At 43.4% G+C, this 26,935-nt stretch overlaps 1 protein-coding gene and 1 long non-coding RNA gene across 2 annotated transcripts; one reads left to right on the top strand and one right to left on the bottom strand.

Annotated features, from left to right (window-relative positions):
* Positions 1 to 96: 96 nt before the first annotated feature.
* ND-49 (NADH dehydrogenase (ubiquinone) 49 kDa subunit) lies at positions 97 to 19,202 on the top strand. Its single transcript, XM_070537376.1, has 12 exons — positions 97 to 368; positions 785 to 888; positions 1,335 to 1,444; positions 2,981 to 3,182; positions 4,386 to 4,498; positions 10,282 to 10,520; positions 12,212 to 12,331; positions 13,015 to 13,144; positions 15,183 to 15,278; positions 16,107 to 16,190; positions 18,042 to 18,099; positions 19,012 to 19,202. Exons 1-12 carry the CDS (start codon positions 112 to 114, stop codon positions 19,047 to 19,049), a joined length of 1,551 nt encoding a protein of 516 aa, XP_070393477.1. The 5' UTR covers positions 97 to 111; the 3' UTR covers positions 19,050 to 19,202.
* Positions 4,505 to 10,375, bottom strand: LOC139059234 (uncharacterized). The gene is made up of 3 exons (XR_011514016.1): positions 10,244 to 10,375; positions 6,252 to 6,433; positions 4,505 to 4,899 (listed from the first exon to the last, which is right to left on the bottom strand). It is a non-coding gene; the product is annotated as an uncharacterized lncRNA (long non-coding RNA).
* Positions 19,203 to 26,935: the final 7,733 nt, after the last annotated feature.

Below are 26,935 nucleotides of genomic sequence, written 5' to 3'. Positions count from 1 at the left end.
TTCTTTATTTAGGCGTATATGTATTTTTTCTAACATAAAGTATTTTTGGGAACTTGTTTATTGTGAAGGAAACATTATTATTACCACTGATCTAGTAAAGGAGGCATTGATATGACCCATACGACCCTTAAAAACCCTGACAACTATCAACATCATACTTCTCTACTAGCGTCCTCTCTTGCGCATCAAAGCAACCAACTTCCCGACTCGTCTGCTGATTTTGTGCAGCGGCTCTACGATCGGCTGTGCGTAGCGCTGCAAGGTAGCAAGGTTACGATGGCATCTGTGTTGACCGCTGCAGCTAGGCTCTTACGGCCTAAACTGCCGGCTGCGGTACCCAAGTTTGGTGGATCGCTGTTTTTCGCCAGGTGAGGCCCCGCATCTCATTTCCCCGATACCAAAGCGCAGCTCAGGTGTGCAGGCTTTCGTGTAACACGATGGTCAGCCGTCAGCAACGTGTGTCTGACCTCTCCAAAACAAAATGCTGAAATGCTATTTTTTCCCGAGTTTACATGGTTAGCTCTGTTTCACATGCGCAGTAGTGCAGTAGCCGACGACATGTTACAACTTAGTATCGTCTCGCCTAGCCCGAATAGTGCTGGCACACTAGATAAATCGATTGCAAGCAAAGGTAAGTATATTTGCGTCGCCCTGTGTTAAACCGTAACCACATAAAACATTTTCTTGGTTTCACGCGATTTTTACTCCCTAGCATTGTTTGCCACTGACGCTGATGACCTTGCATTGCGAGCTGAATCTAATGTTCTGCTTCATCGTTTCCTAGAGGTGCAAGGTGGTACCCTGATGACGACTTCATCAAGGATATGTCGGGGTTGGTTTTCGTTTCTGATGAATTAACAGACAAGATGCAAATGCCGCCTCCAAATGGTTAGTTCATTTCTGAAACCTCTCGTCAACTTTCATGCATTTCGTGTTCACTCCTTAAATTTTGCCTGGTAACTAAATCGACGCTGGCCTGTCTTGTGGACGATAATGTGTCCTAAAACTCTTATCTACAGTTGAGAAGCGTGACTGTGAACCTAGTAATGAAAAGCCCATGAGAACCAGTAATGTTAAAAAAAAAAGCTGCTAGCTTGTCAGCTTTCGGTGCAGGAACTCGTTTTAACAAGTCGCAGCATGTGACAGCGCGTTCTAAATCATTGCCGATAAAATCTATTATTGATGTTACTTTTCATAACAGCTTGAGTTTGTCCAATTGTGCATACTGAGAAATGCAGTCATCCTATTGTGATACTGCATTAGTAACGCGACGTGCATTGATTAACGTGTGCGATTTAATTCCTTTGGCTTTGTTCATTGCATACGTGTTTCAGACTTATTTGAAAGGCCTGAAAAGCAAGTTCGAAACATGCAGATCAATTTTGGTCCACAGCACCCTGCAGCACACGGAGTCTTGAGGCTCGTGCTGGAACTGGAAGGAGAAGTGAGTGCTTAGTGCTGGGTGAACCTCTTATGTGATCTGCGCAATGTTGGTACTCAATATTCTACACTGTATACCGCTTCAATAGTAACTAAGCAAATGGCTGTGTGAAGGATGCAACACCAAGTTTCATGCATTTGGGTGCATTATCATCAGTCCATGGTGTGGGAACTGGTCATGTTTGCTGACATGCTGTTGGCACTTTTCACTAGGCAAGCGGGAGCACCGAAGACTGCTCAGAGTGTTCACTCAAGTACTCCTGACAGTTTGAGTAGCACCATTGGCGGCTGGATTGAGTCCTAGAAAGAGCACCTTTCACAATGTTCCGACCTTTCCCGGTCTCCCACTACAAAACACCAAGAGTCACCCATTAACGTTTGCATGCTGATATTTTTCTCACCACCACTCTGTTCCCACCACCACCTCTGTCTATATGTTGATGCCTCAATAAGTTGATCTTGTGACGACTTTCGCTACACCACTACTGCTGCAATGGTAGCTGATAGTTGTCATTAGGTAACTGATGGGCACATGTGGGTTTAAGTAAATAGCTTTTCTTTTAGCATGGCAGATCGGCTTAACATTCGAGACAAAGCGGCAGAGTGGTGATAATAAAATCACCCTACCAAAGGCGCAATGGTAAAGGAAGCACACTCTTTCCATCCCCTTAACGATTATCTGGCTAAGTTGACCATGACATTGTGCTCAAGATTGCTTAGAACCCAAGTACGTTATAAACGTAGCACAAACTACTGGCACTATGGATCAAGCAAGACAGGTGCATCTGCACCTTCAAAGTAGTGAAGTCGGTATGTTATTCGCTTTGGCAGGCATACTACAATGTAGAATTTATTTGACTTGTGTATAAAAAATGGCTACTGGACTACTCAAGGCAATGCACTGGGAGTCGAGCTAGATCACTAGATTATTCCTCTAGAAGTCTTATCATCGTTTTCTGTGTGTCACATGATTCTGTTGCGTACAAAATTGGGAGGTGGAATTGGAATCACATCGGAGGTGCAGCAGTACACAACAGATGGCATCAATCCGACTTTCTGTCTTGGTCATTTTCTCGTTTACAAAAGCTCTGCTTTTGCTATGAATGATAAATTTGTTATTACAGAAGCCTAACCTTTCAATTGAGCTCAACTCTACTTTTCCTTTAGTGTCCCTTTAACAGTAAACTGTCCACAGTGCAGCTGCTCAATCACTTTTTGGCCTATTCTCCTTCAGAAATGGCTGCCTTGAAGAGTTGTAATAGTGGTAAGACTCATTCCTGTCCAGTTAAGCAAACTCTCAGTGTTACTATGCATTATGAAATGTTGTTTTGGTTGTTGCGGCATTTGAACTCACAGACACCATGTGGCTGTGGTTTATTGCATTAGACGAATTTACTTAGCCACAGTGGCTCTTTTCACAATGGCTGTCATGTGTAACATGCATATTCTTGTTGTTTCTTTCTGAGATGTGCAAATGTTGCTTTCTGGCATAAGATATTTAAGCTCGACACCATCTCTAGTTTGCCTCTTACTTTTGCAGACTGTGGTGCGAGCAGACCCACACATTGGCCTCCTGCACCGTGGCACTGAGAAGCTCATGGAGTACAAAACGTACACTCAGGCACTGCCATACATGGACCGCTTGGATTATGTCTCCATGATGGCTAATGAACAATGCTACTCGCTTGCTGTCGAGAAGCTCCTCAACATTGACATCCCCAAGCGTGCCAAGTACATTCGAGGTGCGTGCTGCTGTGATGAATGTTGAGTGTTGCATAAATTGTAGCGCCAGGTATACATGTTCCAGCTGCTGGCTGACACCCACTTATATTTAACATTGAAATGTAGCATTTTTCAGAGGGTTCAGTTTAATACCATACTTGCAAGTATTACATGCCTGTTTCATTTACAATAAAGCCAAAACATGCTATGCCACTCGGGAAATGTGGAATTTTAATGCAATGGTGGCAACATCTGTCACCACTAACTTGAAATTGGTGAACTTCAAAAGCGAACACTAACTTTTCCTGTTGCACTTCAAGCTCCTGTCCAGTTTCTAAAGGCACATCCTGCAATAGTGGTGACAGATGGTATTCGTTATATTACAGCAAATTTGGCATTCCTTTAGTGGCACAGTCTGCAGATGCTCACTTTGGCTTTAGCAAAAACGTAAAAGTCAATTGAAAGGAAGTACACTGTCGAACAAATGCAAACATACATGCCTAATGTTAAAAAAATAATAATGTTTACTTTAAACCCATAATAAACATAGAAATATGCTGGTACCCGCCGCAGTTGCTTAGTGGCTATGGTGTTGGGCTGCGAAGCACAAGGTCGTGGGATCGAATCCTGGCCACGGTGGCCACATTTCGATGGGGGCAAAATGCGAAAATACCGATGTACTTAGATTTAGGGGCACGTTAAAGAATCCCACGTGGCAAATTTCTGGAGTCCCCCGCTACGGCATGCCTCATAATCAGATTGTGGTTTTAGCACGTAAAACTCCATAATTTTAAAAGAAATATGCTGGTAAACAAACCAGACATTGCTCATGTAAAAGAAAGATGCACGAACCCAAAGCTGGGTTTGTTAGAATAACATTACGTTTGAAATACAATATGAAACTAGACAATTCTGACACAAGAAATGCACATATTGAAGGATATTGCTAAGGCTGTCATGAGATTTGTCAGGTTTAGTTAAACAAGCCACAGAAGTGGGTAGGTGGTTCCAGCTGCGGTAGTTATATTGGGAGAGCATCCTACAATCATTTATATGGTTGTGAAATTATGGAGAAAAAAGTAAATCGAAATACATTGCCAAATATTCTAAATGTACCAGCATACAGTGAACTCGGAGAAGCTCAACTGCTGTCATATGGACATACATTTCTTGGAAAATTTTGTGTGCTGACTGTAGTGACCTGTGACCACTTCTGCCTACAGTTCTTTTTGGGGAGATAACAAGGATTCTCAATCACATCATGGCCGTCGGAACGCACTGCCTGGACATCGGTGGCCTTACCCCCTTTTTCTGGCTTTTCGAGGAGCGAGAAAAGGTATTTTCATCATTTCTTGGTGGCTTGTAGCTTGGGCCTTGAATTGCTTGTCTTCATGCAAGGTGGAAGGATGCTTCCCTAGGCAGGGCATAGCGGTGTAATTTTACACTCATCATATCGCGCACTGGCCAAATACCATTACTATCAGTTGCATGAAATCTTGCCAAAGTGATAGTGTCTCCTAATGTAACTGCTTCACTGCTGCTTCATATACTGCTTCATATTGTAGTCGAGCACAAAATGATCCCACAGCAATCTTCACAATAATGTGCTCTGTCATCTTGTGATCGCGGTGACGCTGCGTTTGACAGCTCTAATGCTTGGCTTCTGCCAAAGCCACAAATGCAGTTTTGGGTTTCCTATATGATTGTAATGGTGCAGGCAATTTCCGGACCCACTTTCTGCAAAAAAAAAGGCACGTTAGATTCCTGTAATACGGTATAACTCCCTGTCTATCCTATTAACTGCATATGTGCGATTGTAAGGCATTTCTTCATGTTTTTCTTTCTTGTTAGCGTGTGCTCTTTACTACATGTCTACAAGGAACAGACAAGCAAGAAATTCAGTGGCTATTAACATTCGTCTGTCTGTGGACTACTTTGCTATTTGTTCCATCTTCACGCTGGTATTCTTATTTATTTATTTAAAGATACCTTACAGGCCCCTAGTGGCATTGTGTAAGGGGGAGAGTACACTCAGAGATTATACAATAATTAGAATACATATACAAAAAATACAGTGTAAGAAATACGCTAACATGCAATAATGTGTTAAAAATTGTACAAAAGACAAACTGAATGCTTTTCAACGCAAGAGGTCAGTGAACAAGAAATTTTCACTAAGTATAATATAACCAACAGAATTGCAGAGCAAGTGGGACAATATTTGGTTATTACAAAACAGTATTTAAGGGGTAGTAGCACAATAATAATGGGAAACACAAGACAAAATAACACGTTAGGTTATGTAGAGTTTGAAAAATGCGTTGTTAGAAGATGCCGGAATTTTTCCTGGTCACTCTCATAAGTGATGGCGTTAGAAAGATTGTTCCAAAGCCAAACTGCTCTTGGAAGAGCAGAGTAGTTAAAGGAATTAGTCTTTCCGTAGATGTGCGTGAAATTGAACTGATTGTACGGCCTGTGTGACCTGTAATAAAGAGTTTCAAGATGCAAAAGTGATAGTGCTGCATTATGGACATATTTATGAAATAATGATAGCAGGGCTATATCATGACGATCGTGTAAGGGCTGTAGGGAGAGGTCGTTTAATTTGTGTTATTCTTTTGTTATAGTCATAACAATGTGAAATAAAACGTGCAGCCCTATTCTGAATAGATTCGAGTTTTTCGATCAAGTATAAGCCATATATCAACCAGCTCACTTGTGTTCTAGCTTCTGTGTTCTTAAAGCTTTCTTTGCAAAGCTTTCTTTGCGGAGTCAGACAGGTTTTTATACTGTGGTTGGTTGTTGGACTGCAGAAAGGAGAAATGCGAAGAGGAGGGCATAATGGGCAATTGGGCTTGGTTGGTGGCAAAAACGATGCACCTGGCGTTGTGTGTTGTGTAGCACTACTCAACGCCCTGTGTGCGGTCCAGCACTATTTTCAGCCTGGTTGAGCAATACTGTACAACAGAAGAGGTACAAAGACGCTTTCAGAATGCTGACAAACAATGGAGTGGCGTCTTGATCTCTGAAAAATTACAAAGCACATCAAACTGCTTCAGCCAATAGACTAGACGTAAAGCTTCACTTACTTTGACGGTCAGCTTTGCTGGCTTCTGCATAATTTTTAAAGTCAACAGGTTTCTCTGGCTATCGCACTGGGTTTCTTGGTGGCAAGTGGCATTTTTTCATGGATAGATTGAGAAAGGGGCACCGGTTCAGGGTCTGGGTTCGGGACAGCCGTCTTCTTCTGCTGTCCTTTAAGCTCTGGCAGCTGTGGGAAAGGAGGGCAATCACCTTCCGTGCTGTTGCAGGCACTTCTCGAGACAACGTACATCCTATAACGAATCAGCTGACCGTATTTAAACGATTGTAAGTCGACTCGATGAATGTAAGTCGAGCCCCCTCATATCGCGTGTGACAGAAAAAAAAAAGGAGCATACGGGAGGGCACATTCCATAACAAAAATGTATTAGTACAGTGTAGACCGCTTGTAATGTACCTAAGTTGCGGGAGTTGTAAAAATCCGTGCTATAAGTGGTACCGCGTTATAACCAAAGCATGCTTTTTTCGGCTTTTGCCTATGCCAGATGGACCACTCACCTTTTTCAAACACTATTTATTACAAATTTCACTCACACACACATGCAACACAATCGCAACACAGCACAGAAACCAAGTTCTCCTGACAAGTGCGGCATCAGCGGAAGAACGCTATTATTTTCGTCTGGAGATTTTTTTAAACAGCGCTTCGAACAATTTCGTCCTCTACAAGGCTTAAGCACTGAAGCGCTTTCTCACTCAAACTGTTCTTCGCGCAGTACATCTTCACTTTGCTGAAGTATTCTAAAGCTTCTTTGCATGGGACATCTGGGTCTGGTGTCGGGTCGACATCATTGTCCGACTCGTCTTAGGTTGAGAGCTCCGCGCTCTTGTGCACCGCTGCGATGATCACATCAGGTAGCTCCGACTCACTGGCATCGACATATTCTCGGAAAGTGTCTATCGCGGAAACGAACTTGCTTTCAATGAGGCCGGATCACATGTCGTCGGTGTTTACCGTCTCATTGGCAGCATTGTTGCTCAGCTCATCGGCGTCAAGAGCCTCTGCATTGCGCACGAAACCTGCTTTGCAGAAGCACTTGCTTATTGTAGTGGCTTTTACCTGCCACCACGAAGCGGCAACCATATCAATTGCGGCCCTTAAATTCACTTTAAGAGGCTGCTGCTGCTGATCCTTGAATCGCTGGATCCATCCATTAAGTGGGTTGAAGTCGTCGTGGCCTAAAAGAGCACCAAGGGACTTAGCTTTTTGTTGGACCATGGGGCCACTCACTGGTATGCACTGAGCCCTAAATTCACGGAACCGGCTGAAAAGCGCTGCGTCCACGTCTTCGTACTTCGACGTACGTATTCTCTTCCGTGACAGGGAAGCCGAGTATTGCTGCAGTTGCTGCCGCAATTTGTCCTTGTACATGGTTGGCACGGTTGTGTCGGAAACGCCGTATTTGGCCGCCACCGAAGCCTTATTCAGCCCACTTTCTATGTCCCTTATAACACATTCCTTTGCCTCCAGCGATAAGGCATGCCCCTTTCTTATACCGCTTGAATATGCTGTTGACGCCATGGTGACAAAAGCCGGACAGCACACGTGCACAGAGGACAACTACGACACCACAAGGTCATGACGTGCACACACCAAATGCAACAAAGAGACTGAAAAAAAAAAGAGTCCGCTATTGCTTCTGCTCTGCACTCCGTGCAGCGCACACCCTGATTGGACGCTGCTATAGTAACGAAAACACTCGCCGTCCTTCCTCTAAAGTCTCCCACCCTTCTCCTTTTTGTTTCGCTTCTCGCCGCTAGTCTCCACATGCGTGCCCATGCTCCCCCTTCTCCGTGTTTGCATGCCTGGCAACCTTGCGGCTATGCGGGCCGTGCTCAACACCTCCAAGAAAAGGCCGTGCTCTGATTTCATGGTCACACGCTTAAAGGAACCGTGCTATAGCCGGTATTCTGCTTCGCGTGCCTACGCAATAAATGGTACACCTATACATTGAGTTCTATGGGAGATACATTGGTGGTCAAAAAACCCACGCTATAACCGGTCCCGCACTCAAAGCGGTTACGTTTAAGTGATCTGCACTGTAGCTGGCATGGTCACTGGACTACTCGTCCTCACTTGTGCCATCGTCTTCACTAGTGCTGCAATTGTCATCGCTGCTACAGTCCCACATCGCGTTGTCGTCCAGCAAAATTCGACATTTGACAAACGATCACACCAGGACATGTTGTGGAACAGCAGCCCACGCTGAATGCATTCATTCCCACTCATCTGTCAGGGAGGCTCTTTTGACGGGTTCGGTTGGCGTAAGTTCGCGGTCTTCTGCCGCCAGCCACTCGTTGTACTCATGGTGGAGCAGGTCCTTAAAAGGCGAAGATCCACGCTTGTTTCATGACCATGTCGAACTTCACTGGCAGGTGCCGATCACGCATTTCAGGAACGTACACCGCAAGCATGTCCTACAGCTCCGGAAAGCGTCGTCCCAACTTCGGCCTAAGAGGAATTCTTCGCTTGCCGTCACAGGTCAAAATTTTGCTTCGCTGCAGTTGCCACTCTCATACCACCCGTTCAGAAACATTGAACTTGTGGCCAGCTGAGCAGTGATTTGTTTCTTCGGCCTATAGGATGGCAGCCCTCTTGAACACTGCTGTGATTGAGCGCCGAATGTTTAGTGGGCCTGGAGCACTCATGACGGCTGAGGAAGCATGGAAGAAGCATGTAGCTGGCAGTCAAGTCGAACACATCAAACTAAGAGCTACAGGGAAAAAAAACATGTGAGCGGTGTCTGGTCTTCCATGAACTATCGGTACTCCCTGCAAGTGCCGCCGTTCTGAAGGTGCCACCGCAAATGGAACAGCAGCACTTCTATCAACTATCGACACCCCTCATGAGTGTTGTGTGCACTGTAAAACTCTCAAAAATGTTGAAAAACCCTTCCCAAAAGCAAGTAAACATGCAGGATAGCGAAAATCTATGGGTAGATTCATAGAGCAAACATAAAATTGTAACTACGTTGTAGCTGCCTTGATATCTCGTTGGTCTCGCTTTTTTGATGGTGCCATGTTTTGGTTTTGACCACACAGTAGCAGTAACGAAATGCATTCTTCTTTGCTGCTGGTGCAAATTTTTTGCAGGAGTGTAATCATCAACACTTTGTTCTTGTAAATGTTTAAACTGTTTCACACTTGGTTAGAGCAATATTAGTGCTTTGTTTGGCTGGTTGAGCTCTGTACCAACAGCTAGGTGGTGCAGACCGGTCAGACCGCTCATGTACGTCTATGCTAAAGTTCCTTCATCAGCTTGAGTTTATGCCTCCAGCCGTCCGTCAAAAGGCCCAGCTCGCTTGTGGTTACTGGAGTACCAGACACATTCGGCGAGGTGACAGAGTGCTCGTAACGCACGTTGCTGTGATAGCTCTCACTTCGGGTCAACTTCCAAGCAGCTGGCGGAGAGTTTGGAGAGGCTTCACGCACTCACTCCTAGAGAACCGGAAGTCGACGACACAACATGCCATCATGACGCAGAGCCAGTGAAGGCGGAGCTTGGCCCCGATCACTCGGCAAACGAGCTGAGGAGGGTAACTTGTAATCGTCCGTAGCTCTCTTAATATGAGACGCTTCATACAAATTGTGGTGTGAATGATTAGCTGTACCCTACGCATCTACAAAATTTATCAAACCATTTCAGGGGCCCTTTAAGAAAGGGGATAGCTTTCTAGAAGCCTTGCCATTTACCTTGCTGTTGATCAGCTCTTTATTGCTTACATATATGTATAAGAAAAAGCCATGTAAGGTTTAGGAATTTGCTTTAATAAGTGGTAAAGTGTCCTCACCAAAGAAGAGTTGGAAGAACAACAAAGGTGGCGTGTCAAGCGAGAACACGGTATGCTGTTTAATGTGGCGCCAAATGCAGACATTCATGTTCGGCTATTCATTTATGTTAATGAACATCGTCAGTGGTTTCCTAAAAAAAAATGTTTACGTTCTGCAATATTTTTGTGTGGCATTCCATTCTCCTTACCTCAAATTTTTAATGCATGGCTTGCTTCTCTTGTACAGCTGATGGAGTTCTACGAGCGTGTGAGTGGCGCCCGCATGCACGCAGCATACGTGCGGCCAGGGGGTGTATCCCAGGACATGCCACTGGGCCTGATGGACGACATCTATGACTGGGCTACAAAGTTCAGTGAACGGTTGGACGAAGTTGAAGACTTGCTCTCTGAAAACCGTATCTGGAAGCAGCGCACTGTGGACATTGGAATCATCACTGCTGAGAATGCACTTGACTGGGGCTGCAGGTACAGCTGAACCAGCAAAGTAGTGCTTGTTAAAAGTGGGCATTATAACCATCTCACTCAAGGCAGGTCTAACGGTTTCACTTTCACATTGGTGCTCCCCTGTACCTGCACAACAAGCTGAATAAGTTCTGGAAACATTGCAATATGCCCCTGATACATGGGTGCTATAAAGTCCTTTAGGTAAGGGGACATGATAAAGGAGTATTTCCCTTAAGGCAAAGTTCCTTTGTGGGAAAGGAGATCGCGCATCTACCTTTCAAGCGGAAAAGGAGTTACTCTCACACACAGCATGCACAACTCGTCAATAGAAGAAAACCTGCCACACAACTAGGGTGCCTCATAAGTACTTTTTTACCTTGCAAAAATGTTTTAATTTTTAACGGTAATGCGATTTGTCGAATAGTGAAGATTTACTCTAGCTATACTCCAAACGCTCGCATCACGTCGCTAGTGCCGCCATGTTGAATCCCACCAGTGTCATTTCTTTCGTCTTCTTCTTGGTGTGTTAGCATCGTGAAACCATCATTCGTTGCGCACATAGGCCCACCTTTCGCGGTTGGCGGCTCGAGAGAACACTGCTGAAGCAGTCAACATGAAGCATGCTCATGATGAGTGGACGTTTGATGTCTTCCACTTTCGTCTTGGCAGCATTTATGTCATCTTCTAGAGATCCGAGTGCAACAAGTGTCAGAGTGACCTCAGCTTTTGCTTCATTGCTAGCGTGTCGCTGAGCCATGATAGAAATCTGCAGTTCTGTCATGCGATCACAACTGTGCGAATAACACATTCAGTAAAACGCGCCTGCACGCACGAAGGAAGGGACAAAAAGATGTGAGAAAGGAAGGTAGAAACATGGCCTGCACCCTAATAAACAGCATGCACAGCTATTCTAATACACTGTAGCATAGCAAAACGCCAACTGTGCATAGTTGCTGGACCAATTTAAATTGCTTCTAAGAGCGTAGAAACGCAAATAAAATAAACTAATATGTGCATTATAAGCCATCAACAATGAAAAATATGTTTTTCGGTTCTGCAGTAGCTAAATGCAATCTAAATACGCAGCCTTATAAAAATGTTTTCCCTCTTGCTGCTTTGACAAGCAGCACTATTTTTCTTGCGGTGTTCACCTGAGGAAGCACCTAAGGAAGTTAGTGCGGTGCCGTGCATCATCGGCGCAACTCCGTTCTGCAAAGGGTCCTTCAGAGTAACAAAAGGGGTTTACTGCAAAGGATTTTAGTTTTGCCAGTGTGTCACGGGTATTAGACACTCATTCACCTTTACTTAAGCTTTCTCCTATTGATTTATAGATGCTGCAGTCTTGAGAGTTGTACAACTTGAGAATTAGAGAGGACGAAAACACATATAGTAAAAGGTCATGATAGAAGCTGCATTTCAAAATATTTGGCACTCTCTACTTCTAATGCATGTTGCACCTCATTGTGTGAGATTGGAACGAAAGTGGACTGTGACTGTCATGAGTTAGCTGTCACTTGCTGTTTCCATGGTGGCCTTCTGCACAGTTTAGCAGTGACTATTGGCATTTAAGGATTTTTTCATTCTGACTTGATAACAGAAAAGTGACTTGTCCTTAAATGCAGAGCCTTCTCCATGATTAGTAAGGTTACGAACATGCCAAGTTTCGAGTGTGATTGTTCACAGCATTTGCTTTTCCACTTACTCCGTACCAGTGGTGTCATGCTTCGTGGGTCCGGCATCAAGTGGGACCTGAGGAAGACGCAGCCATACGATTCCTATGAAGACTTTGATTTTGAAGTGCCTGTGGGGCTCAAGGGTGACTGTTATGACAGGTGAGAGCTTGTCTACGGATTAAATATACACATTTGATGAAATATTCTATTATTTGAATTTAGTTGCACTATGTTGCATACTGTTACAAGTCTCCATTGATCAATGCATAATGTCTTCAGGACAGTTGGTGCTTTGTTGAAAAGGCATAATTTTGCTAACCATGTAGTCAAGTGAACATATCCTTGATTGCGTTATTTATCTGCATAACTTTCCACCATGTTGTAGAATGTTGGCTTTTATGCCCTCTGGAAAGAAAGAGAAAGGATACATTTAGGGTTTCATAACCGATAGCTCCATTTTTGTTTTCTTTCGTTCGCACAAACTACCATTCTAGTAAAATGCATTTCTGCCATTGCTGAATAATGAAGTTGCTTCTCCAAATTCTGCACACTTGGATTTGATTAACTTTCCAACATACTATGAATCATTCTAAGTAATATGATTTCATGAACAAAATAATCTTTTACTTGGTGTTAAGCTGGAGATAGCATAAGATCTTGCTCTCTATTTATGTCCATCCAGATCTGAAATCATGGCCTTTGTTTCATCATATTTTGCTTGGTTTTGAACTACGTGATCTGACAATTCAGGCAAAACGCTGCAGCTGTGAACAGTTGCAAAGTGCGAGAGTCACTTCTGCATTAATTTCAGTAATGCACCAATTTGAGATGCTGTTGCTCAGGTATTTATGCCGAATGGAGGAGATGAGGCAAAGCCTGAACATCATCTACCAGTGCTTGAACAAAATGCCCCCTGGTCCAGTCAAGACAGACGACAACAAATGCGTGCCCCCATCGAGAGAAGAAATGAAGGTCTGTGGCACGCTGTTGCACCTTACTCATCGCAATTTGCTTATCTGTTTTGAATAAATATGCTGCATTAAGTATGGCTGGTTTGCTAGAGTATGGCTGCTTTGCTATTACCATGCTTCAGTAACGTAGGTATCATAGTATTATGTTGCATAGTTTGTCGATTTGCTAAACTTGGTATGGTGACCTGCATTGTGCTCTTGTTACATTATGCATTGTATTACCAGCTTCAGTTAGCAGAACCCTTGAACCCAATAAGGCATGTTATATCTGATAACAAACTGGAATTATGCATTTGCATTTTGTACCATGCACAGAGCACTTAAGTTAGAAATCCACAATAATACGAGGGTTGATCCAGAAATAAGGTTCCCAAAGAGCTCCAGCCACACTGGAAGGTGCGAGGCGAAATCCGGCAACACTGCTGTGCGCGGCTGTTCCCCGCTCATTCTTGGCTCAGCAGCTATCCGATATGGAGGTTCCCATTGTTGATCCCACCAAGTGCGAGATTAGTTTCGTAATTCTCTTTTTCCACGCCAAAGGGATTCCATCCATGGAAATTCATTGTCATTTGACAGAGGTGTATGGCGACAAGTGTATTTCCGTTCAACACGTCTGAAAGTCGTGCTGGGAATTTAGTGCCGGTTGGATGGAAGTCCACAATGAAGAATGGAGTGGAAGACTGTCAGTTTCGGAGGCGGTTATCAAGATGGTCCAACGCGAAGTGCTTCAAAAAACAGGAGGACCACTGTCCGTGAACTTGTTGCTCAGATTTCTGGGAGTTCTTGCGGTACAGTGGAAAGAGCTTTGACTGAAAAATACTGCAGCTATTGACATCAGACCACAAGGAGAAACGCCTTGGCTGTGCTCACCAGTTTCTACAAAAGTGTCAAGAAGATAAGGAAGGATTGTTGGACTCCATTGTTGCGGGAGACGAAAAGTGTGTTTCATTTCACTCCCGAAACGAAACAAAAATCCAAACAGTGGCATCACCCAGAGTCACCAGTCGCAAAGAAGTTCAAACTCCTTCTGCTGGCAAAGTCATGGCCAGTGTTTTTTGGGATGGTAAGGGGATACTGCTGATCGATTTCATGGAACATGGGACAACAATCAACCCAGGCAGTTATTGTGCAACACTAAGAAAACTCAGGCAAGCTATCCAGAACCACTGGAGAAGACGACTGGCAGCCGGTGTAATGCTGCTTCTCGACAACGCCCGACCTCACGTCTCCCATCAAACCCAGGAACTATCGACAATCTTTGGGTGGACCGTCATGGCCCACCCACCATGCAGTCCAGATCTCGCGCCTAGTGATTATCACTTGTTCCCCAAGTTAAAGGAATATTTGAGTGGCCAACGCTTCAGGAGCGACGATAAAGTCAAAGAAGAGGTGAAACGCTTCCTCAATGGGTTGGCGGCGGAGTTCTAAGACATTGGGATACAGAAATTGGAGCACCATCTACAAAAATATGTAGAAAAAGATGGCAATTATGTAGAAAAATAGAGCAAAGTTTCATCTTTGCAATGATTAAAATTTCTATGAGAATAAACAATGTTGTCTATTTCTAAGACTGATGGGAACCTTATTTCTGGATCAACCCTCATATCTGCACTTTCATGTTGTTAGAATAATGTGTGGCAGAAGTTTGGAAACTGAGGCGTTTTTAAAGAATCATAATCAGATAAGGTAACAAAAAGAGGCAGAATACGTATCTGGGCCGATAAGACCACGCCACTTTGCGCATTGTTGCATGCCACCTTACACATCTGTATTGGGACGAGGGATAACATTCTCAGACAGTCACTTTAGGGGATACTTTCACTTTTGTGAGGACATTCCTGGCACCATGCCAAGAATTCTGTCACTCGTAGATGCTGTTGTGCATGGCGCTAGTCGCACCAAATCTTGAATGGTGCTGCAAGCTGCTAAAGCATAGGTGCCCAGTGTATGCCAATTACTTTGCATACCCTGGCTGAACTATATATATTTACTTACATAACTTGTTTCACTGCTTACATTCCTTTATCTACATGTCACAGACATCAATGGAAGCCCTCATTCACCACTTCAAGCTGTTCACTGAGGGCTACCAGGTTCCTCCAGGTGTAACATACACTGCTGTTGAAGCACCGAAGGTGAGCCACAAATCGCTACATTACAGTTGAACCTTGATCTAATAAACACACGTATAACAAGTTATTGAGTACAGCAATGTAAATTAAGATCTGGTTGGCTGTGGTTCACTTGAATTAGTATCCATGGTTTCATTTTAATGCTCTGCAAAATGTGAAACAGTCTCTCATCTGTCAAATTCAGTGGCGTGATTTATCTTGTTGTACGGAATGTACGGAAGTAGCGGTTGAGGGTACTTCACCCTACTTTCACGGTGTTTGCTGCAGGTATTCACTTCTATTCTTGTAAAATATCACCGTATAAGGAAACTGTCTTTGTGGCCACCCAGCATTAATGTCAAGTTAGCAATGTGAGCTAGTACCTTGTCATTATCCTTCCATTATGATCATTATTTTCATTGTCATTTAGCCAGCTATGCTTGAGCATTGAGGCTTTTCAGTGGCCCAGTACAGGCTTTTTATTTTTAAGCAATTTAACTCACCACTGACAAAAAAAAAAGAACCTGCAAGTGAACAGTGGGCTCTTTGAAGACTAAAAATAACTATGTGCTGTCATTGTCTAACAAGAAAACACAGCCGATTCCTTAATGAAACTTGAATGCTGCACTTATTGAGAAGCATTCTCTGTTTTGTATGCTAAGTGATTTTTTTTTGTCATCCTGTACAACAAGCTACATATACCCCTGTGACACCCTTGGAACATATTGTAATAACACTACTGGAACAATTAGTAACATTAACAGCTGCTGCCATGGACTGCTTTGCTACCTTCAGCATTGAGCACTTGAGTTGCATTCCTAATACATCATGGTTCATGCACCCCATTTGCAGGGAGAGTTTGGTCTGTACATGATATCAGATGGAAGCAGCCGCCCCTATCGATGCAAGATCAAGGCACCTGGTTTCGCCCACCTGGTAAGCATTTGTCATGGAAGGACTTTGATGCCAATGAAATATATCAGATGTGGGAAGCGGCTGGTGTCAAAATTTCAATTGCATTTTCTATAGCAGCAATAGCTGTTATGGGGTTCTAAGACACTTGAAATGACATGCCTTACATTGTATGTAACTGTAACAGGTGACCATGTTGGTGCTCAGGGCAGTGTTTTCACTAGATTTGCTCATGTGTTAACCACAAGTATAGTAATTCTAATACATGCTCGATTAATTTATTTCCTGGTTTGGTAAACCACTACACAACCTAACTTAGGATCCCTTTGAAGATTTCAAAACCGCACAGTGTGTAGTAGGAAACTTAAAACGTACTTATACCACTAAAGCATACTATAGCAAATATAAAATACTAACAGCATCAAAACTTTATGCTTATAAATTATTCCTTAGAATTTCGCGGCAATTCTGGCCAGATAAATGTTCCTTTCAAGGCAAATACCATAGTAAAACAACAGGCTATAACGTTAGAAAAAGTCTGTGTCGCAGAACAAAACACAGAGATCAAGAACTGACAGTGCAACTTCTTCACCTTTTAAACAGCTACCCCTTAGAATTGGACCTACTAATTCTGGAATTTCAGAGCAAAGTTTTAAGAGGACGGTAAAAGAATTGTTCCTGCCAGAAGACTAATACAAATGTCAAACTACAAGTATAAAATATTTCGCTTATGTTCTTATTTTGTGTTTCAAGTGATTAGCAGACTCATGAATCTTGTATTGAACTGTTCAAAAATATGTGTACTAGTTTAATATCATGTGTGCTCTCTTGAATGTCTGCCATTTTTGCCATACAGGTGGCACAGCCTAGTCAGGCAAATGTTTGCCTTTAGCTGTGTGCCCTAAGACAATCTCAATGTTGTCTTAGAATAAATCGGTAAAGAAAACAAGAAATTTAATGGCACTGGACAGTGATGCTATGGCCATTGTAATGATCCATTCTTTTCACCTTCGTCAGAGGCTTGGTGTGACGGGTAATGAAATGGATCAATGCAAAATACAGCCCCTGTACTCTTTGTGCTCTTTTAAAGTCAGTCAGTCTTTTCATGAACGAAGCCAATGCACAAGTTCTATGTTCTTTCCGAAAACATGCTGTTATGGGCGTTGGTTATTTGATGGGCTGAACCCTCTAAAGCGCAAACACAGTTCCTCATAGAGGAAAATTAGAACTACCTGCTTACCATTATCTCTGGGCATGGAGAGTATATAGTATATAGGAGGCAGCCAGCTACCGTTAGATGTAAGGTCCAGCAGTCGCCGTTCCCACACTCCACACAAGGGCGACGCCGACTGTGCATTTGTACAAGAAAGAGCAGTGGAATGTCATTTGAGTGAAAGCTTATTTAGTGTAGTAGTTCGGTAATTATTGATTGAGTTGCTGAACTATCCACAACTAAAGCCTACTCCTGCATATCATAAACACTACCATAGGCTATCTGTTAAGTCAGAATTTTGAGGTATCAAACTCGGCAGGATTTGCATGGCCAATGCGTTAACCATAGGTAGCTCGCAGGAGTAACATGGCAACATTTTTGTTGGAGGGTGAAAATAGCACTTTGAAGACTGCATGGGCACCGTGAGCATTTACAGCATCATTCATCCACCTATGTTTGCTCATCTGGAAAATTTTTTCAAAAGGTGAGAAATTATATATGGTGAGGCCTCCATAGCAAGACACATATAGCACCCTGACCTTCATGTTTGGCAGATGAAGCCTCAGTACGTATTTAATAAATGTATTCTCTCCGAATGCACAAATATTCAGAAGCAGTGTTACCTAATGCTTCCTTTTTATCTTCTTTTTTGTGTCTTACAGTCTGCCTTGGACTTTATTGGCAAGAATCACATGCTGGCTGACATTGTCGCCATAATAGGTAAGCCTGTAATGAAAGCCCTGTGCTCTGTGGAGTTGTGATTGCATGAGCCTGTGCTTCTTTGTGGCAGGAAATCGAACAGTATCAAACCAGTTAATGACAGCAAAGGAGAAAATGAGTTATCTACACAACCTTTAGGAGAATCTGCTTTATTGAGGCTCTGTTTTGTTCTGCATACTGTTAAGCATCAGGGGAAAAAATGTGTTTCTACTAAGAAATGCTTATATACTATATTGCTTTTCATTATGGAACAAGTCTTTCATCAGGTCGTTGCTGCTTGGTGAAAGCTGGAGTTCGATTTCTTTGTTGTGTGGACTGTCTTGCTTGTGTTTGTGTGCCATACCTCTGCCATATCAGCGAATGGTCATAGTAGAACTAATTCTGTCTCAGAAGATGCAGGCATCACAATGTGTAATGCTTGTGTGTTACATGGTCATTGAAAGCTCTCATGATTTAACTTTTCGTGCTTTTCTGTGAGAATTAAAAGCACCCCTGAATGGAACAGGTAATCTGGTGACAGCCATGCCACAGCTAGAATAAATTTCTAAGAAAAAGCAGACTGTGCTATTCAAATAAACAGTCGCCTTTCATATCACATCAGTGACATCCTGCTTAAGTAAAAAGAATCAAGTGCATTAGATTAGATTAAACGCAATCATTTCTAGCTGCAGTAAGAGTATTTACTTATGCACTTGTCATGCTGGCTTGAAATGAAGTGTTCGTGGACAACCCTTTTGCCGACTCTTGAGGCATGCATGCAGTCACTGCATTAGTCATAACATTGTAAGCTCAGTCTGTGGTCATTTTTCTTTGCTGTTGACCAAGTGAACCTACTTATTCCGTTAACCAATAAGTGGACAGGGAGTTGCGGCAGAAAAGATAAAACTGCTAACTTGGTGTTTCATTTTCCAGGTACGCTAGATATTGTGTTTGGAGAAGTCGACCGCTAGCACCGAAGAACATGCGATTCGAAGACGTAGGCATGTGCAGTTCTTTAGAAATGTTGAAGTCTTGTGGCTTGCTTTTGTGGCTAACAAATTTTGTAAATACTGTCACCTGAGTGCTACACTAAAGGATTGAATAAAGGCATACGTTTCAATTGAGTGCTGTTTACATTTTTGGCGAATGGTCATGTATGAGCGGGGAGCTAGAAGTATATTGACTGCTCAGTGTTGAAATCACTATGGCAGGTGATAAGACAGCATATGAGAATAAAGTAGTCTATGGGACCTTGATGGGACTAATGGAATTAATCAAACTATCTGATCGGTTTAATTAAAAGCAGAGGCAGAAAACATGTCTAAGCACAGTATGGCTTCATATGGCAGCATTTTACCTGGTTCTAATATGCATCCCAATTTTATAACAAGAAAAATTTATGTTTCCAATTCAGGCAATTGGAAACGAATGAAACCTGCAGCGTCTGCCTTCACAAAATGGAAATTTGTTTACATTTAGTTGTGCGTCATTCTCAGACAGTTCTTTATCACAATGGGCTACGTGCTATGCTGACTGTAAAGTGCATTTCACATTTCTCAAATGACTCCGCAACCATTGAAAATGGGATGGTAATCCATGCCTAGATGAACCAGCTTGTCATGCCATGCAAGACAGTGACACATGAAAAATACATAACAGAGCTCCATTGCTTAATTTGGCACTTAAAATACCTTCCCTTTTGAATGCGCTTCCATAAGTGAAGTGGTGCATCATCATTGCCAACCTGTGCAAAAGCTAGCAAAGACAGTGAAAAATTGTTCTGTTGCCATAATGATGCTGGCTATGACAGGCTATTACCAATGCTGCTAACATGGTTTTGGTTTCGTAATCTAATGTAATGTGCAGGCAGTTTCCAGACCCATTTTCCGTGAAACGAAGGTGCACGTCAGAATTGGGCAAATACATTGTTCGTTACGAGCTGTCGCTTTCACTTCAAACTGTTCCGACGTGCTGAGAAGGCAGGACATTGCAGCCATTGGGCTCACTATTAAAGGAGCCCTGAAACACTTTTTATTGAAGTAGTTAAATTACACTATTTCAGAAATACTTTCCTGCAAAAATTACTTCAATGCATTCAGCAGAAGCGGAGTTATTGGCAATCAGACACGGCCTCCACTGTGCTCCCGTTCCTTCTTCAATGCCTTGCACTGCGAAGGCTACGGCAGAGTTGGGCCTGCCCACAATGCTCTGCCTTCTAAATGCCACTGTAGCGCACAGTCCAAATTTCATTTTGGATGTTAATGTAGACACCACAACTTCCGATTTTGGTGCCTATAGCGCACTAAATGCAAGCCAAATGCGGTTTTCCTCAGCGATCCGCAGCGCACTTAGCCAATGTACTCGTGGAGGCCCCCCGAGGCAGCTGCGGTATGTTCTCTACATAGCAGATAGCAGCTACCAATAGCAGCCCCATATGGGAATCCTCTTTATTACGAAATAAAGCATCCAGAAGAGAATGAGGAGCAGGCCTTTGTTGAAAAGAGAGCGTGTGAGAGAAAGGTGACTTTGCACTCTGCTTGCAAGCTCCACGCATTGCGTACGATGGCAAAACTTGGCCGAGATGTTCACAGCAACGTATGCTACCCACAGACCAGGTTATTTCACCAAGCCCGAGGGGTGGTTCAGGCCCCTTAAAGGTAAGGTGCATGCGTGCTCACCAGTCGAGTTAGAATTATTTAGAGGGGGCCAATTTCAGGATTGAAATCCAATTAATGCAAGTGTACTGTATATACCAACTCTTACATTTCTCTTTGTCAGTTTTCTTTTACTAGTTTTTGTAGTGCATATATATACCATATTTACTTGTATAATGATCGCACCCCTAAATTTTGTTGTAAACATTCGATTTCTTTCCCGTATAATAGTTGCACCCCGAACTTGCCACAATGATATGTCATGTGCCAAGTGGTGATCACGCTTACCATCTGTCGAGTTCTGTTGAATGCTATGCGAATGGCTCTTCAAGACATACCAAGCGGTCTGCACGCACCAAACATTCTTAAGCAGATGCCCCATTTCATTCCTTTTATCACTTCCATGAATAAAAAAGCTACAACCAAACTTGCCTTGACTGTATTATTTGTAGGCTTTATTATGGTTGTGGTCAACGACAAAAAAGGCGCCTTTCGATTCTTCTCATCTGCACTCGTGGGCACGCGACAAAGACAGTAGCTGCGGTTACACTGATATGTTAGAAGTGTACCCTATTCATACGCCGACACTTGTAACACAGCTAAGATATTCGCCCACCCTGAGCAGAAACTTGGCGCATTAGGATAGTGCAGTGAAGACAAATGTCGCAATTTTCGCAGCATGTGTGCCATGTGTTTATGTCACTGGCAGCTAAGCGTGCCCATCTCTGTTACTTTCCCCTCAAAGTGGACATGGCTACTTTATTGCCACAAACTTACAGATATTAACAACATTATTCATTACTGATACGGAAGAAACTGTTTCAGTGCATGTAATGTACTCACGAGAAGAGAAAAAAAATCGTGTTTGGCTTGCTCTGCTGGCCGCCATTTTTGTGTCCCGCACAGTTACAGTGGCTGTTTGTTGACCTGTTGTCATCACACAGCAAATGTGGGGTGAAAAAAAAAAGTTCTTTTCGCAGAAAATTTAACCCACGTAATGATCGCACCCCTGAATTTCCGTCACTTTTATGACAAATAAGTGTAATTATGAGAGTCAATGCGGTATGTATGTATACTTATATATATATATATGAATGGCATGCTGTTGCAATTGACGTTCGTTCTACGAATGATTTGTTTTTATGCAGCCTAGGCAAGACCGTCTTGTTGATTTCACACCGTTTTGTTCTATAGTAGGCCTAGCAGTTTTATGCATAATTAGAACTTGTCTTTACTAGACTTGGTAATAAAACTGCATAGTTGCAGACAATTATTTGTGGTTCCTAATGTTTACGCCCCTTGTGGATTGCACATTGCACCTTTCATTGAAGTATGCTATACGGTAGGACTTCGCTCATGCATTGTGGAGAAAGATGTGAGAAAGAATGTACTAACCATGATAACATAAGATCCGAAGTAACTTTTTAAAAAATGTCACAGTGTCGCCCGAAAGGCGAAACATCAATTGCAGCAGTAAATTAGTCAACAGCTGTACAAAGTAAGGATAGTAGTTTTATCAGCTGTATGGTAAACTTGTGGGCATAGGCATACTAAATAAATTAACAAGCATAGTGTCACGCACACACAAGCAAACATCAAGACATCTCACTCGATGACTGCGGAAACTGGCTGTCAGAATGCTGGAGTGAGGAAGTGCGGAAGCAGCAGCGAGCGAATTGACCTGCTGCATCTCGCACCAACACAAACCAAGCCGTGAAAACAGCGTGCGATGGACTATGTCCCCATCGCAGATGGCTTTCAAGATACAGCGTCCCAGATGGGCACGCAGGCACAATACCTCCCCCCCTCCCTCCCCCGAGCTTTGTGTGACAGAAGACGGCGTGCTTCCTCCCCGCTTTGCTCCTTTGCGTGCATGATTGAGCCACAATCACCGGCTCACACTTGCATGTACAGCATATTGCGTGCTACAGCGATTTTATCGCCCTTAGACTTTATATGGAGAATCATGGCTACGCTGAAGGCAGGAATGCACCTGGAGTGTCCATTTAATTGATATCGCAATAAAAAATTAACCAACTCAACTGTATTTGACATCTGTGTAATGCGAATTGTTACGCATGGCACATGAGACACCAATGCGTGTAGAGCTGGTCGGGATTCGGCGGCCCGAGACACATTTTAACACGACAGCGTTAAGGACAGTGTCACAGAAAATACAGCGTCGGCGACATTCCGCATCGATTGTCTTGCGAGCGAAAAACCATTCCAAACCACACATGCCCTTCGTGTAATGCAGAGACGTTACTGAACCAATTTCTCTTAGTTAATTGCACCAGAAAAATAGTACATTACAGCTTACAACCTACAGGCATGATAGCGTCTGGCTGTAATTTGAATATATGAGAAAACAATTCTGTTACACAGAAACTCAAACAGAAACCCGTTTTCCAGCATTCCTACCAGTGTTCAAAAAGTATTCAAAGCACTTTGTAATGGCAAGTCTGAAAATTACAGTAATATTTGCTGTCATTTTTATGTGCATATATTTTTACTTCCATCCACGAGATGTCTTAGCTGAGCTGTCTTACAGCCAGATAGCTTTTAAGAGCTTGTTACATTGTTTTATCTCTGCACGCATAACATATGTCATAGAATGCATTAAGGATTTATCCACTGCCCATAAGATTGTACTGGACAAATTATATTGAATTTATTGCTTCCTTTAAAGGTATAATGAAAATCTTGCAAACAGTGGTTGCACTCATGGCCTTAGTCAGGCTAGTTTGGGTCTTACCACGACCGCTGGATAAAAAAAGAAGGGTGCAGCCTGCCGCATGCATCGAAAACGCTGTCATCCGCCGCCGCGCTACCAGTCGGGGTCTGTTGTTCGGAATCGGCATAGAAAATGCGCGAGGAACACGCTTCGAACGCCGTCGCCTGTGGAAACCGACGCGTCCCGTCCACGAGAGCTAGCGTTGTTCGGCCCAGCCAAGCGGCCGAGAATGCAACTACGGCCGAGACATTCGCTCTTATTGCAGCCCGCCTGACATGGCAGGCTGCACATTTTCTTTTTTTTTTATCCAGCGGCCATCGTCTTACACACACACATTTGACTCCAACAGCGGTGGCTGCTGACTTGACTCAGTTCCTTACTATGGCGCATACCCACTACAGGGGCATTAGAAATGACAATCAAGTTTTGACAGCAAGTTCGGATATGAATGCACATCACTTATACACAAAAGAATATTGCTAAGAATTGCATAGGCTGCTAATGCCACGCAGAACAAGCGATTTATTGCAGTCGAACCCATTTATAACAATATATGCCACTATATAACAATATGCCCATATATAACAATAAGTCACGAAAATTCCATTGTTATATCCGGGTTGCATGAAAAAATAAAAATACGGGGATGGCAGACCTGATGTGACAAAGCTATAATTGTGGGGAGGCCACTGTGACTCCCCACCACCTTCCTCAATCGGGCTGCTGATTGTGTTCAGTCGTTTAACTGCTTCCTGGGCGCTCGATCACATCTAACAAGCCGCGGCTGACGGCGTTAAAGAATGGCACTGCTATAACAACTGCAAAGAGGGGTCACGAGTGGCAAGCGATATGCAAGCACCGCCGATGCAGCGCTTTCGTGGCCCCAAAAGGGACCTTTTAAATATCGCGAGAAGGCTGCCGCGGCAGCCTGTCAGCCTGAGAGATCCAGAAGATACGCCAACGCGAGATCGCCACAAGCATCTCGCCAATTATTGGCTTGCACGAGAAAGCCTTATGTCTGTCGGCCTTGCATGCTTTATGCAAAGCTTGCCGACATCCTTTTCCAAGGCATCCAAGTGCTCCATGTACTGCAGCGGAATGTCCCTCTTGAAAACGAAGCCCCAAAGGAAATGAATCATCTGCCGGGCCTCCTGTGAGGACAATGTTGAGGCAGCTTGCCCCTACTGCGTCATCGCTGCCATCGTCGCCGTCGCTATCCGATGCAAGCACATTTGCGACCATTGCCTCATCGGTTAGAAGCACTTAGTTCCCAAATCTATAGTCATGCACTTTCTTTTCACCAGCAACATTGTGCTTTGCCAATTATAGCGAACACATCAGCCATCTTCCATTTCAGCGGCGAGTAAAAACAACTGTTGGTCAAACGACACTGAGAAAAACCGCATGGCCAGGAATGTTTTCGACGTAACTAACAAAGACATGCGAGTGATTAAAGTGTTGTCAGAACTGCGCTGACTGAAAAGCCAACGAGTAACATGCGAGCAATCTGCAAGCAGTGCAGTTGCCACACTCCATTCGTGTTTCAGAGGCTGGGGCGGCTTAGAGCTATGGGCGCAGCCCATTCATGTTCAGACGGGTGAAGGAGTGATGGGAGAGAGGCGCGCAGATATTGAAGGCTGTTGAAGCAGCGGCCCATCATGCAGCGGCTTGAATTTGTTTTTTGTTTTCATGGCTTTCGCATTTCGCTACCGTTCGGCTCAAACACCCAGCAGCCAGACTTCGTTATAACTGATAATGCGGCATCGGGGCATTGTAGTAAGCGGGTTATTTCACCATGGAAAACATACAAAAGTCGATGGTACAGCAGCTTCTCATTGTTATAACCGATATATTGTTAAAACCGGTATCGTTATAAGTGGGTTCGACTGTATCAGCGGACCTAAACACTAACAGCTGGCCACTTCTAGGCAATAGCCAAATCAGACATTGAGTGGAGTTCAATCCTTGAAATCACTTTTGCTACTGCAGGTATGGCTACACAAGCGTGCAAGCATGCGCAACTTTTGGCATTTTGCATTCTATGATTAATGCACAGAAAAAGTAAGTACACAGGATGTAGCACGATGAAATCCTCCGAATGTGTTATTTTAGCATGCAGCAAGTTTTCCCACTGGAAGCAGTGCCCTGAATTTGAAAATTAAGGAAAATTTTTAATTAATTTCGAATGAGCCAGATAAATAACCTGGTAGCAGAAGAAGACTAGTGAATAAACATTGCAGGTCTTGATCATATATTATACCACATTTTTTAACAGCTTGGCTAACATTGGCTTGGGCATCTTGTATATTCCATGCCAAGTTTTTACACAGTATACGCAAGGTGACTGAAAGAAAGTATAATACAAAATTTGCAATAGCTAGTATTATGTCAATATAAGCATGAGCTTGAGTTGAGTTTAGCGACTGCCCAATGATTTGGAACATTGTCCGTTTTTATTGCCACTGTAGTGGTGATCTGTCTCTTCACCAGGATGGTACTTGCTCCTGCAAGATTTGTTAATTACTTGTGCAATTATCAGGCCACTCACTTCCCTCAATTCTTGCACAGCACATGGCATTCTTGAAAGGCATGCGTGTAACAATATGCGTACACTTAGGCGAATTGCCACAAGCAGTGAAAAAAAATTTGCATTTTAACCGAAAAGGTGAAGCATTGATAGCAGTAGCAAATTATTAGCCGTAGTTTTATCAACTGTGTATACTGCCGTAAACATTCGCTTACTAAATTAGCAAGCATAGCGTCGCGTATGCACAAGCAAACAGAACAAATCCCACTCGATGACTGCGAACATTCGCTGTCACAACGCTGGCATGAAGAAGACCGCAGAGTGGAGCGAATGCTTCTACTGCCCTCCCTTCAATGCATGTTCGAAAGTTGAAGTTCAGAACCTCCAGCACTAGGCAGGTGTGAATACAGCACGCATGCAACCGCCATCCTTCTCGGCTCATCCTCGCATGCTTCCTCTTTCATCCGCATCATACCGGATGCGGGGCACAATAAGATCTTGTCGCACTTGGACTTTACACAGGCTCGCACGGTGACACCGACGACAGCAAAAAATTCACTTGGAGTGTCCATATAATTGCTATCGCAATAAAAAAAATGTTCAGTAAAGCTCATTCTGTCTAAGCTATTTGTGGTATACATGATGCATACTGTAAATGGAGCCATTTGATGTGCAAGGGCACAACACTCGTCTACTAGTACTATTACTGACAAAATTGCAGACAAATAAACATTTATTCGTGAATGCGACTTGCATGATACAGGCTTGGACGCCACGTAATGAAGTCGAATGTTAAGGACTGACCGTTACACAGTACTAGTATCATAATCAAGTAAGCATGCTTACGAGGTGTTGCGATTCCCTTTGCACAATTGCATTTAAATTGTGTTGGTACCATGCTGCTGCAAGTTCATGCAAGAGAGTCAAACACACAATATACTT

The sequence above is a fragment of the Dermacentor albipictus genome, chromosome 4 (genome assembly GCF_038994185.2).
Source record: "Dermacentor albipictus isolate Rhodes 1998 colony chromosome 4, USDA_Dalb.pri_finalv2, whole genome shotgun sequence".
In the NCBI taxonomy this organism is placed as follows: domain Eukaryota; kingdom Metazoa; phylum Arthropoda; class Arachnida; order Ixodida; family Ixodidae; genus Dermacentor; species Dermacentor albipictus.
Note: the sequence above shows the minus strand (reverse complement) of the source record. Positions and strands in the feature narration are given on the sequence as shown.

Excerpts from the sequence above, each read along its gene's own strand:
- ND-49 (XM_070537376.1), top strand. The coding sequence starts at position 112 with ATGACCCATACGACCCTTAAAAACCCTGACAACTATCAACATCATACT. Across the intron at positions 12,332-13,014 it reads AAGGGTGACTGTTATGACAG|GTATTTATGCCGAATGGAGG; the intron begins GTGAGAGCTTGT and ends GCTGTTGCTCAG. Across the intron at positions 16,191-18,041 it reads CACCTGGTTTCGCCCACCTG|TCTGCCTTGGACTTTATTGG; the intron begins GTAAGCATTTGT and ends TGTGTCTTACAG.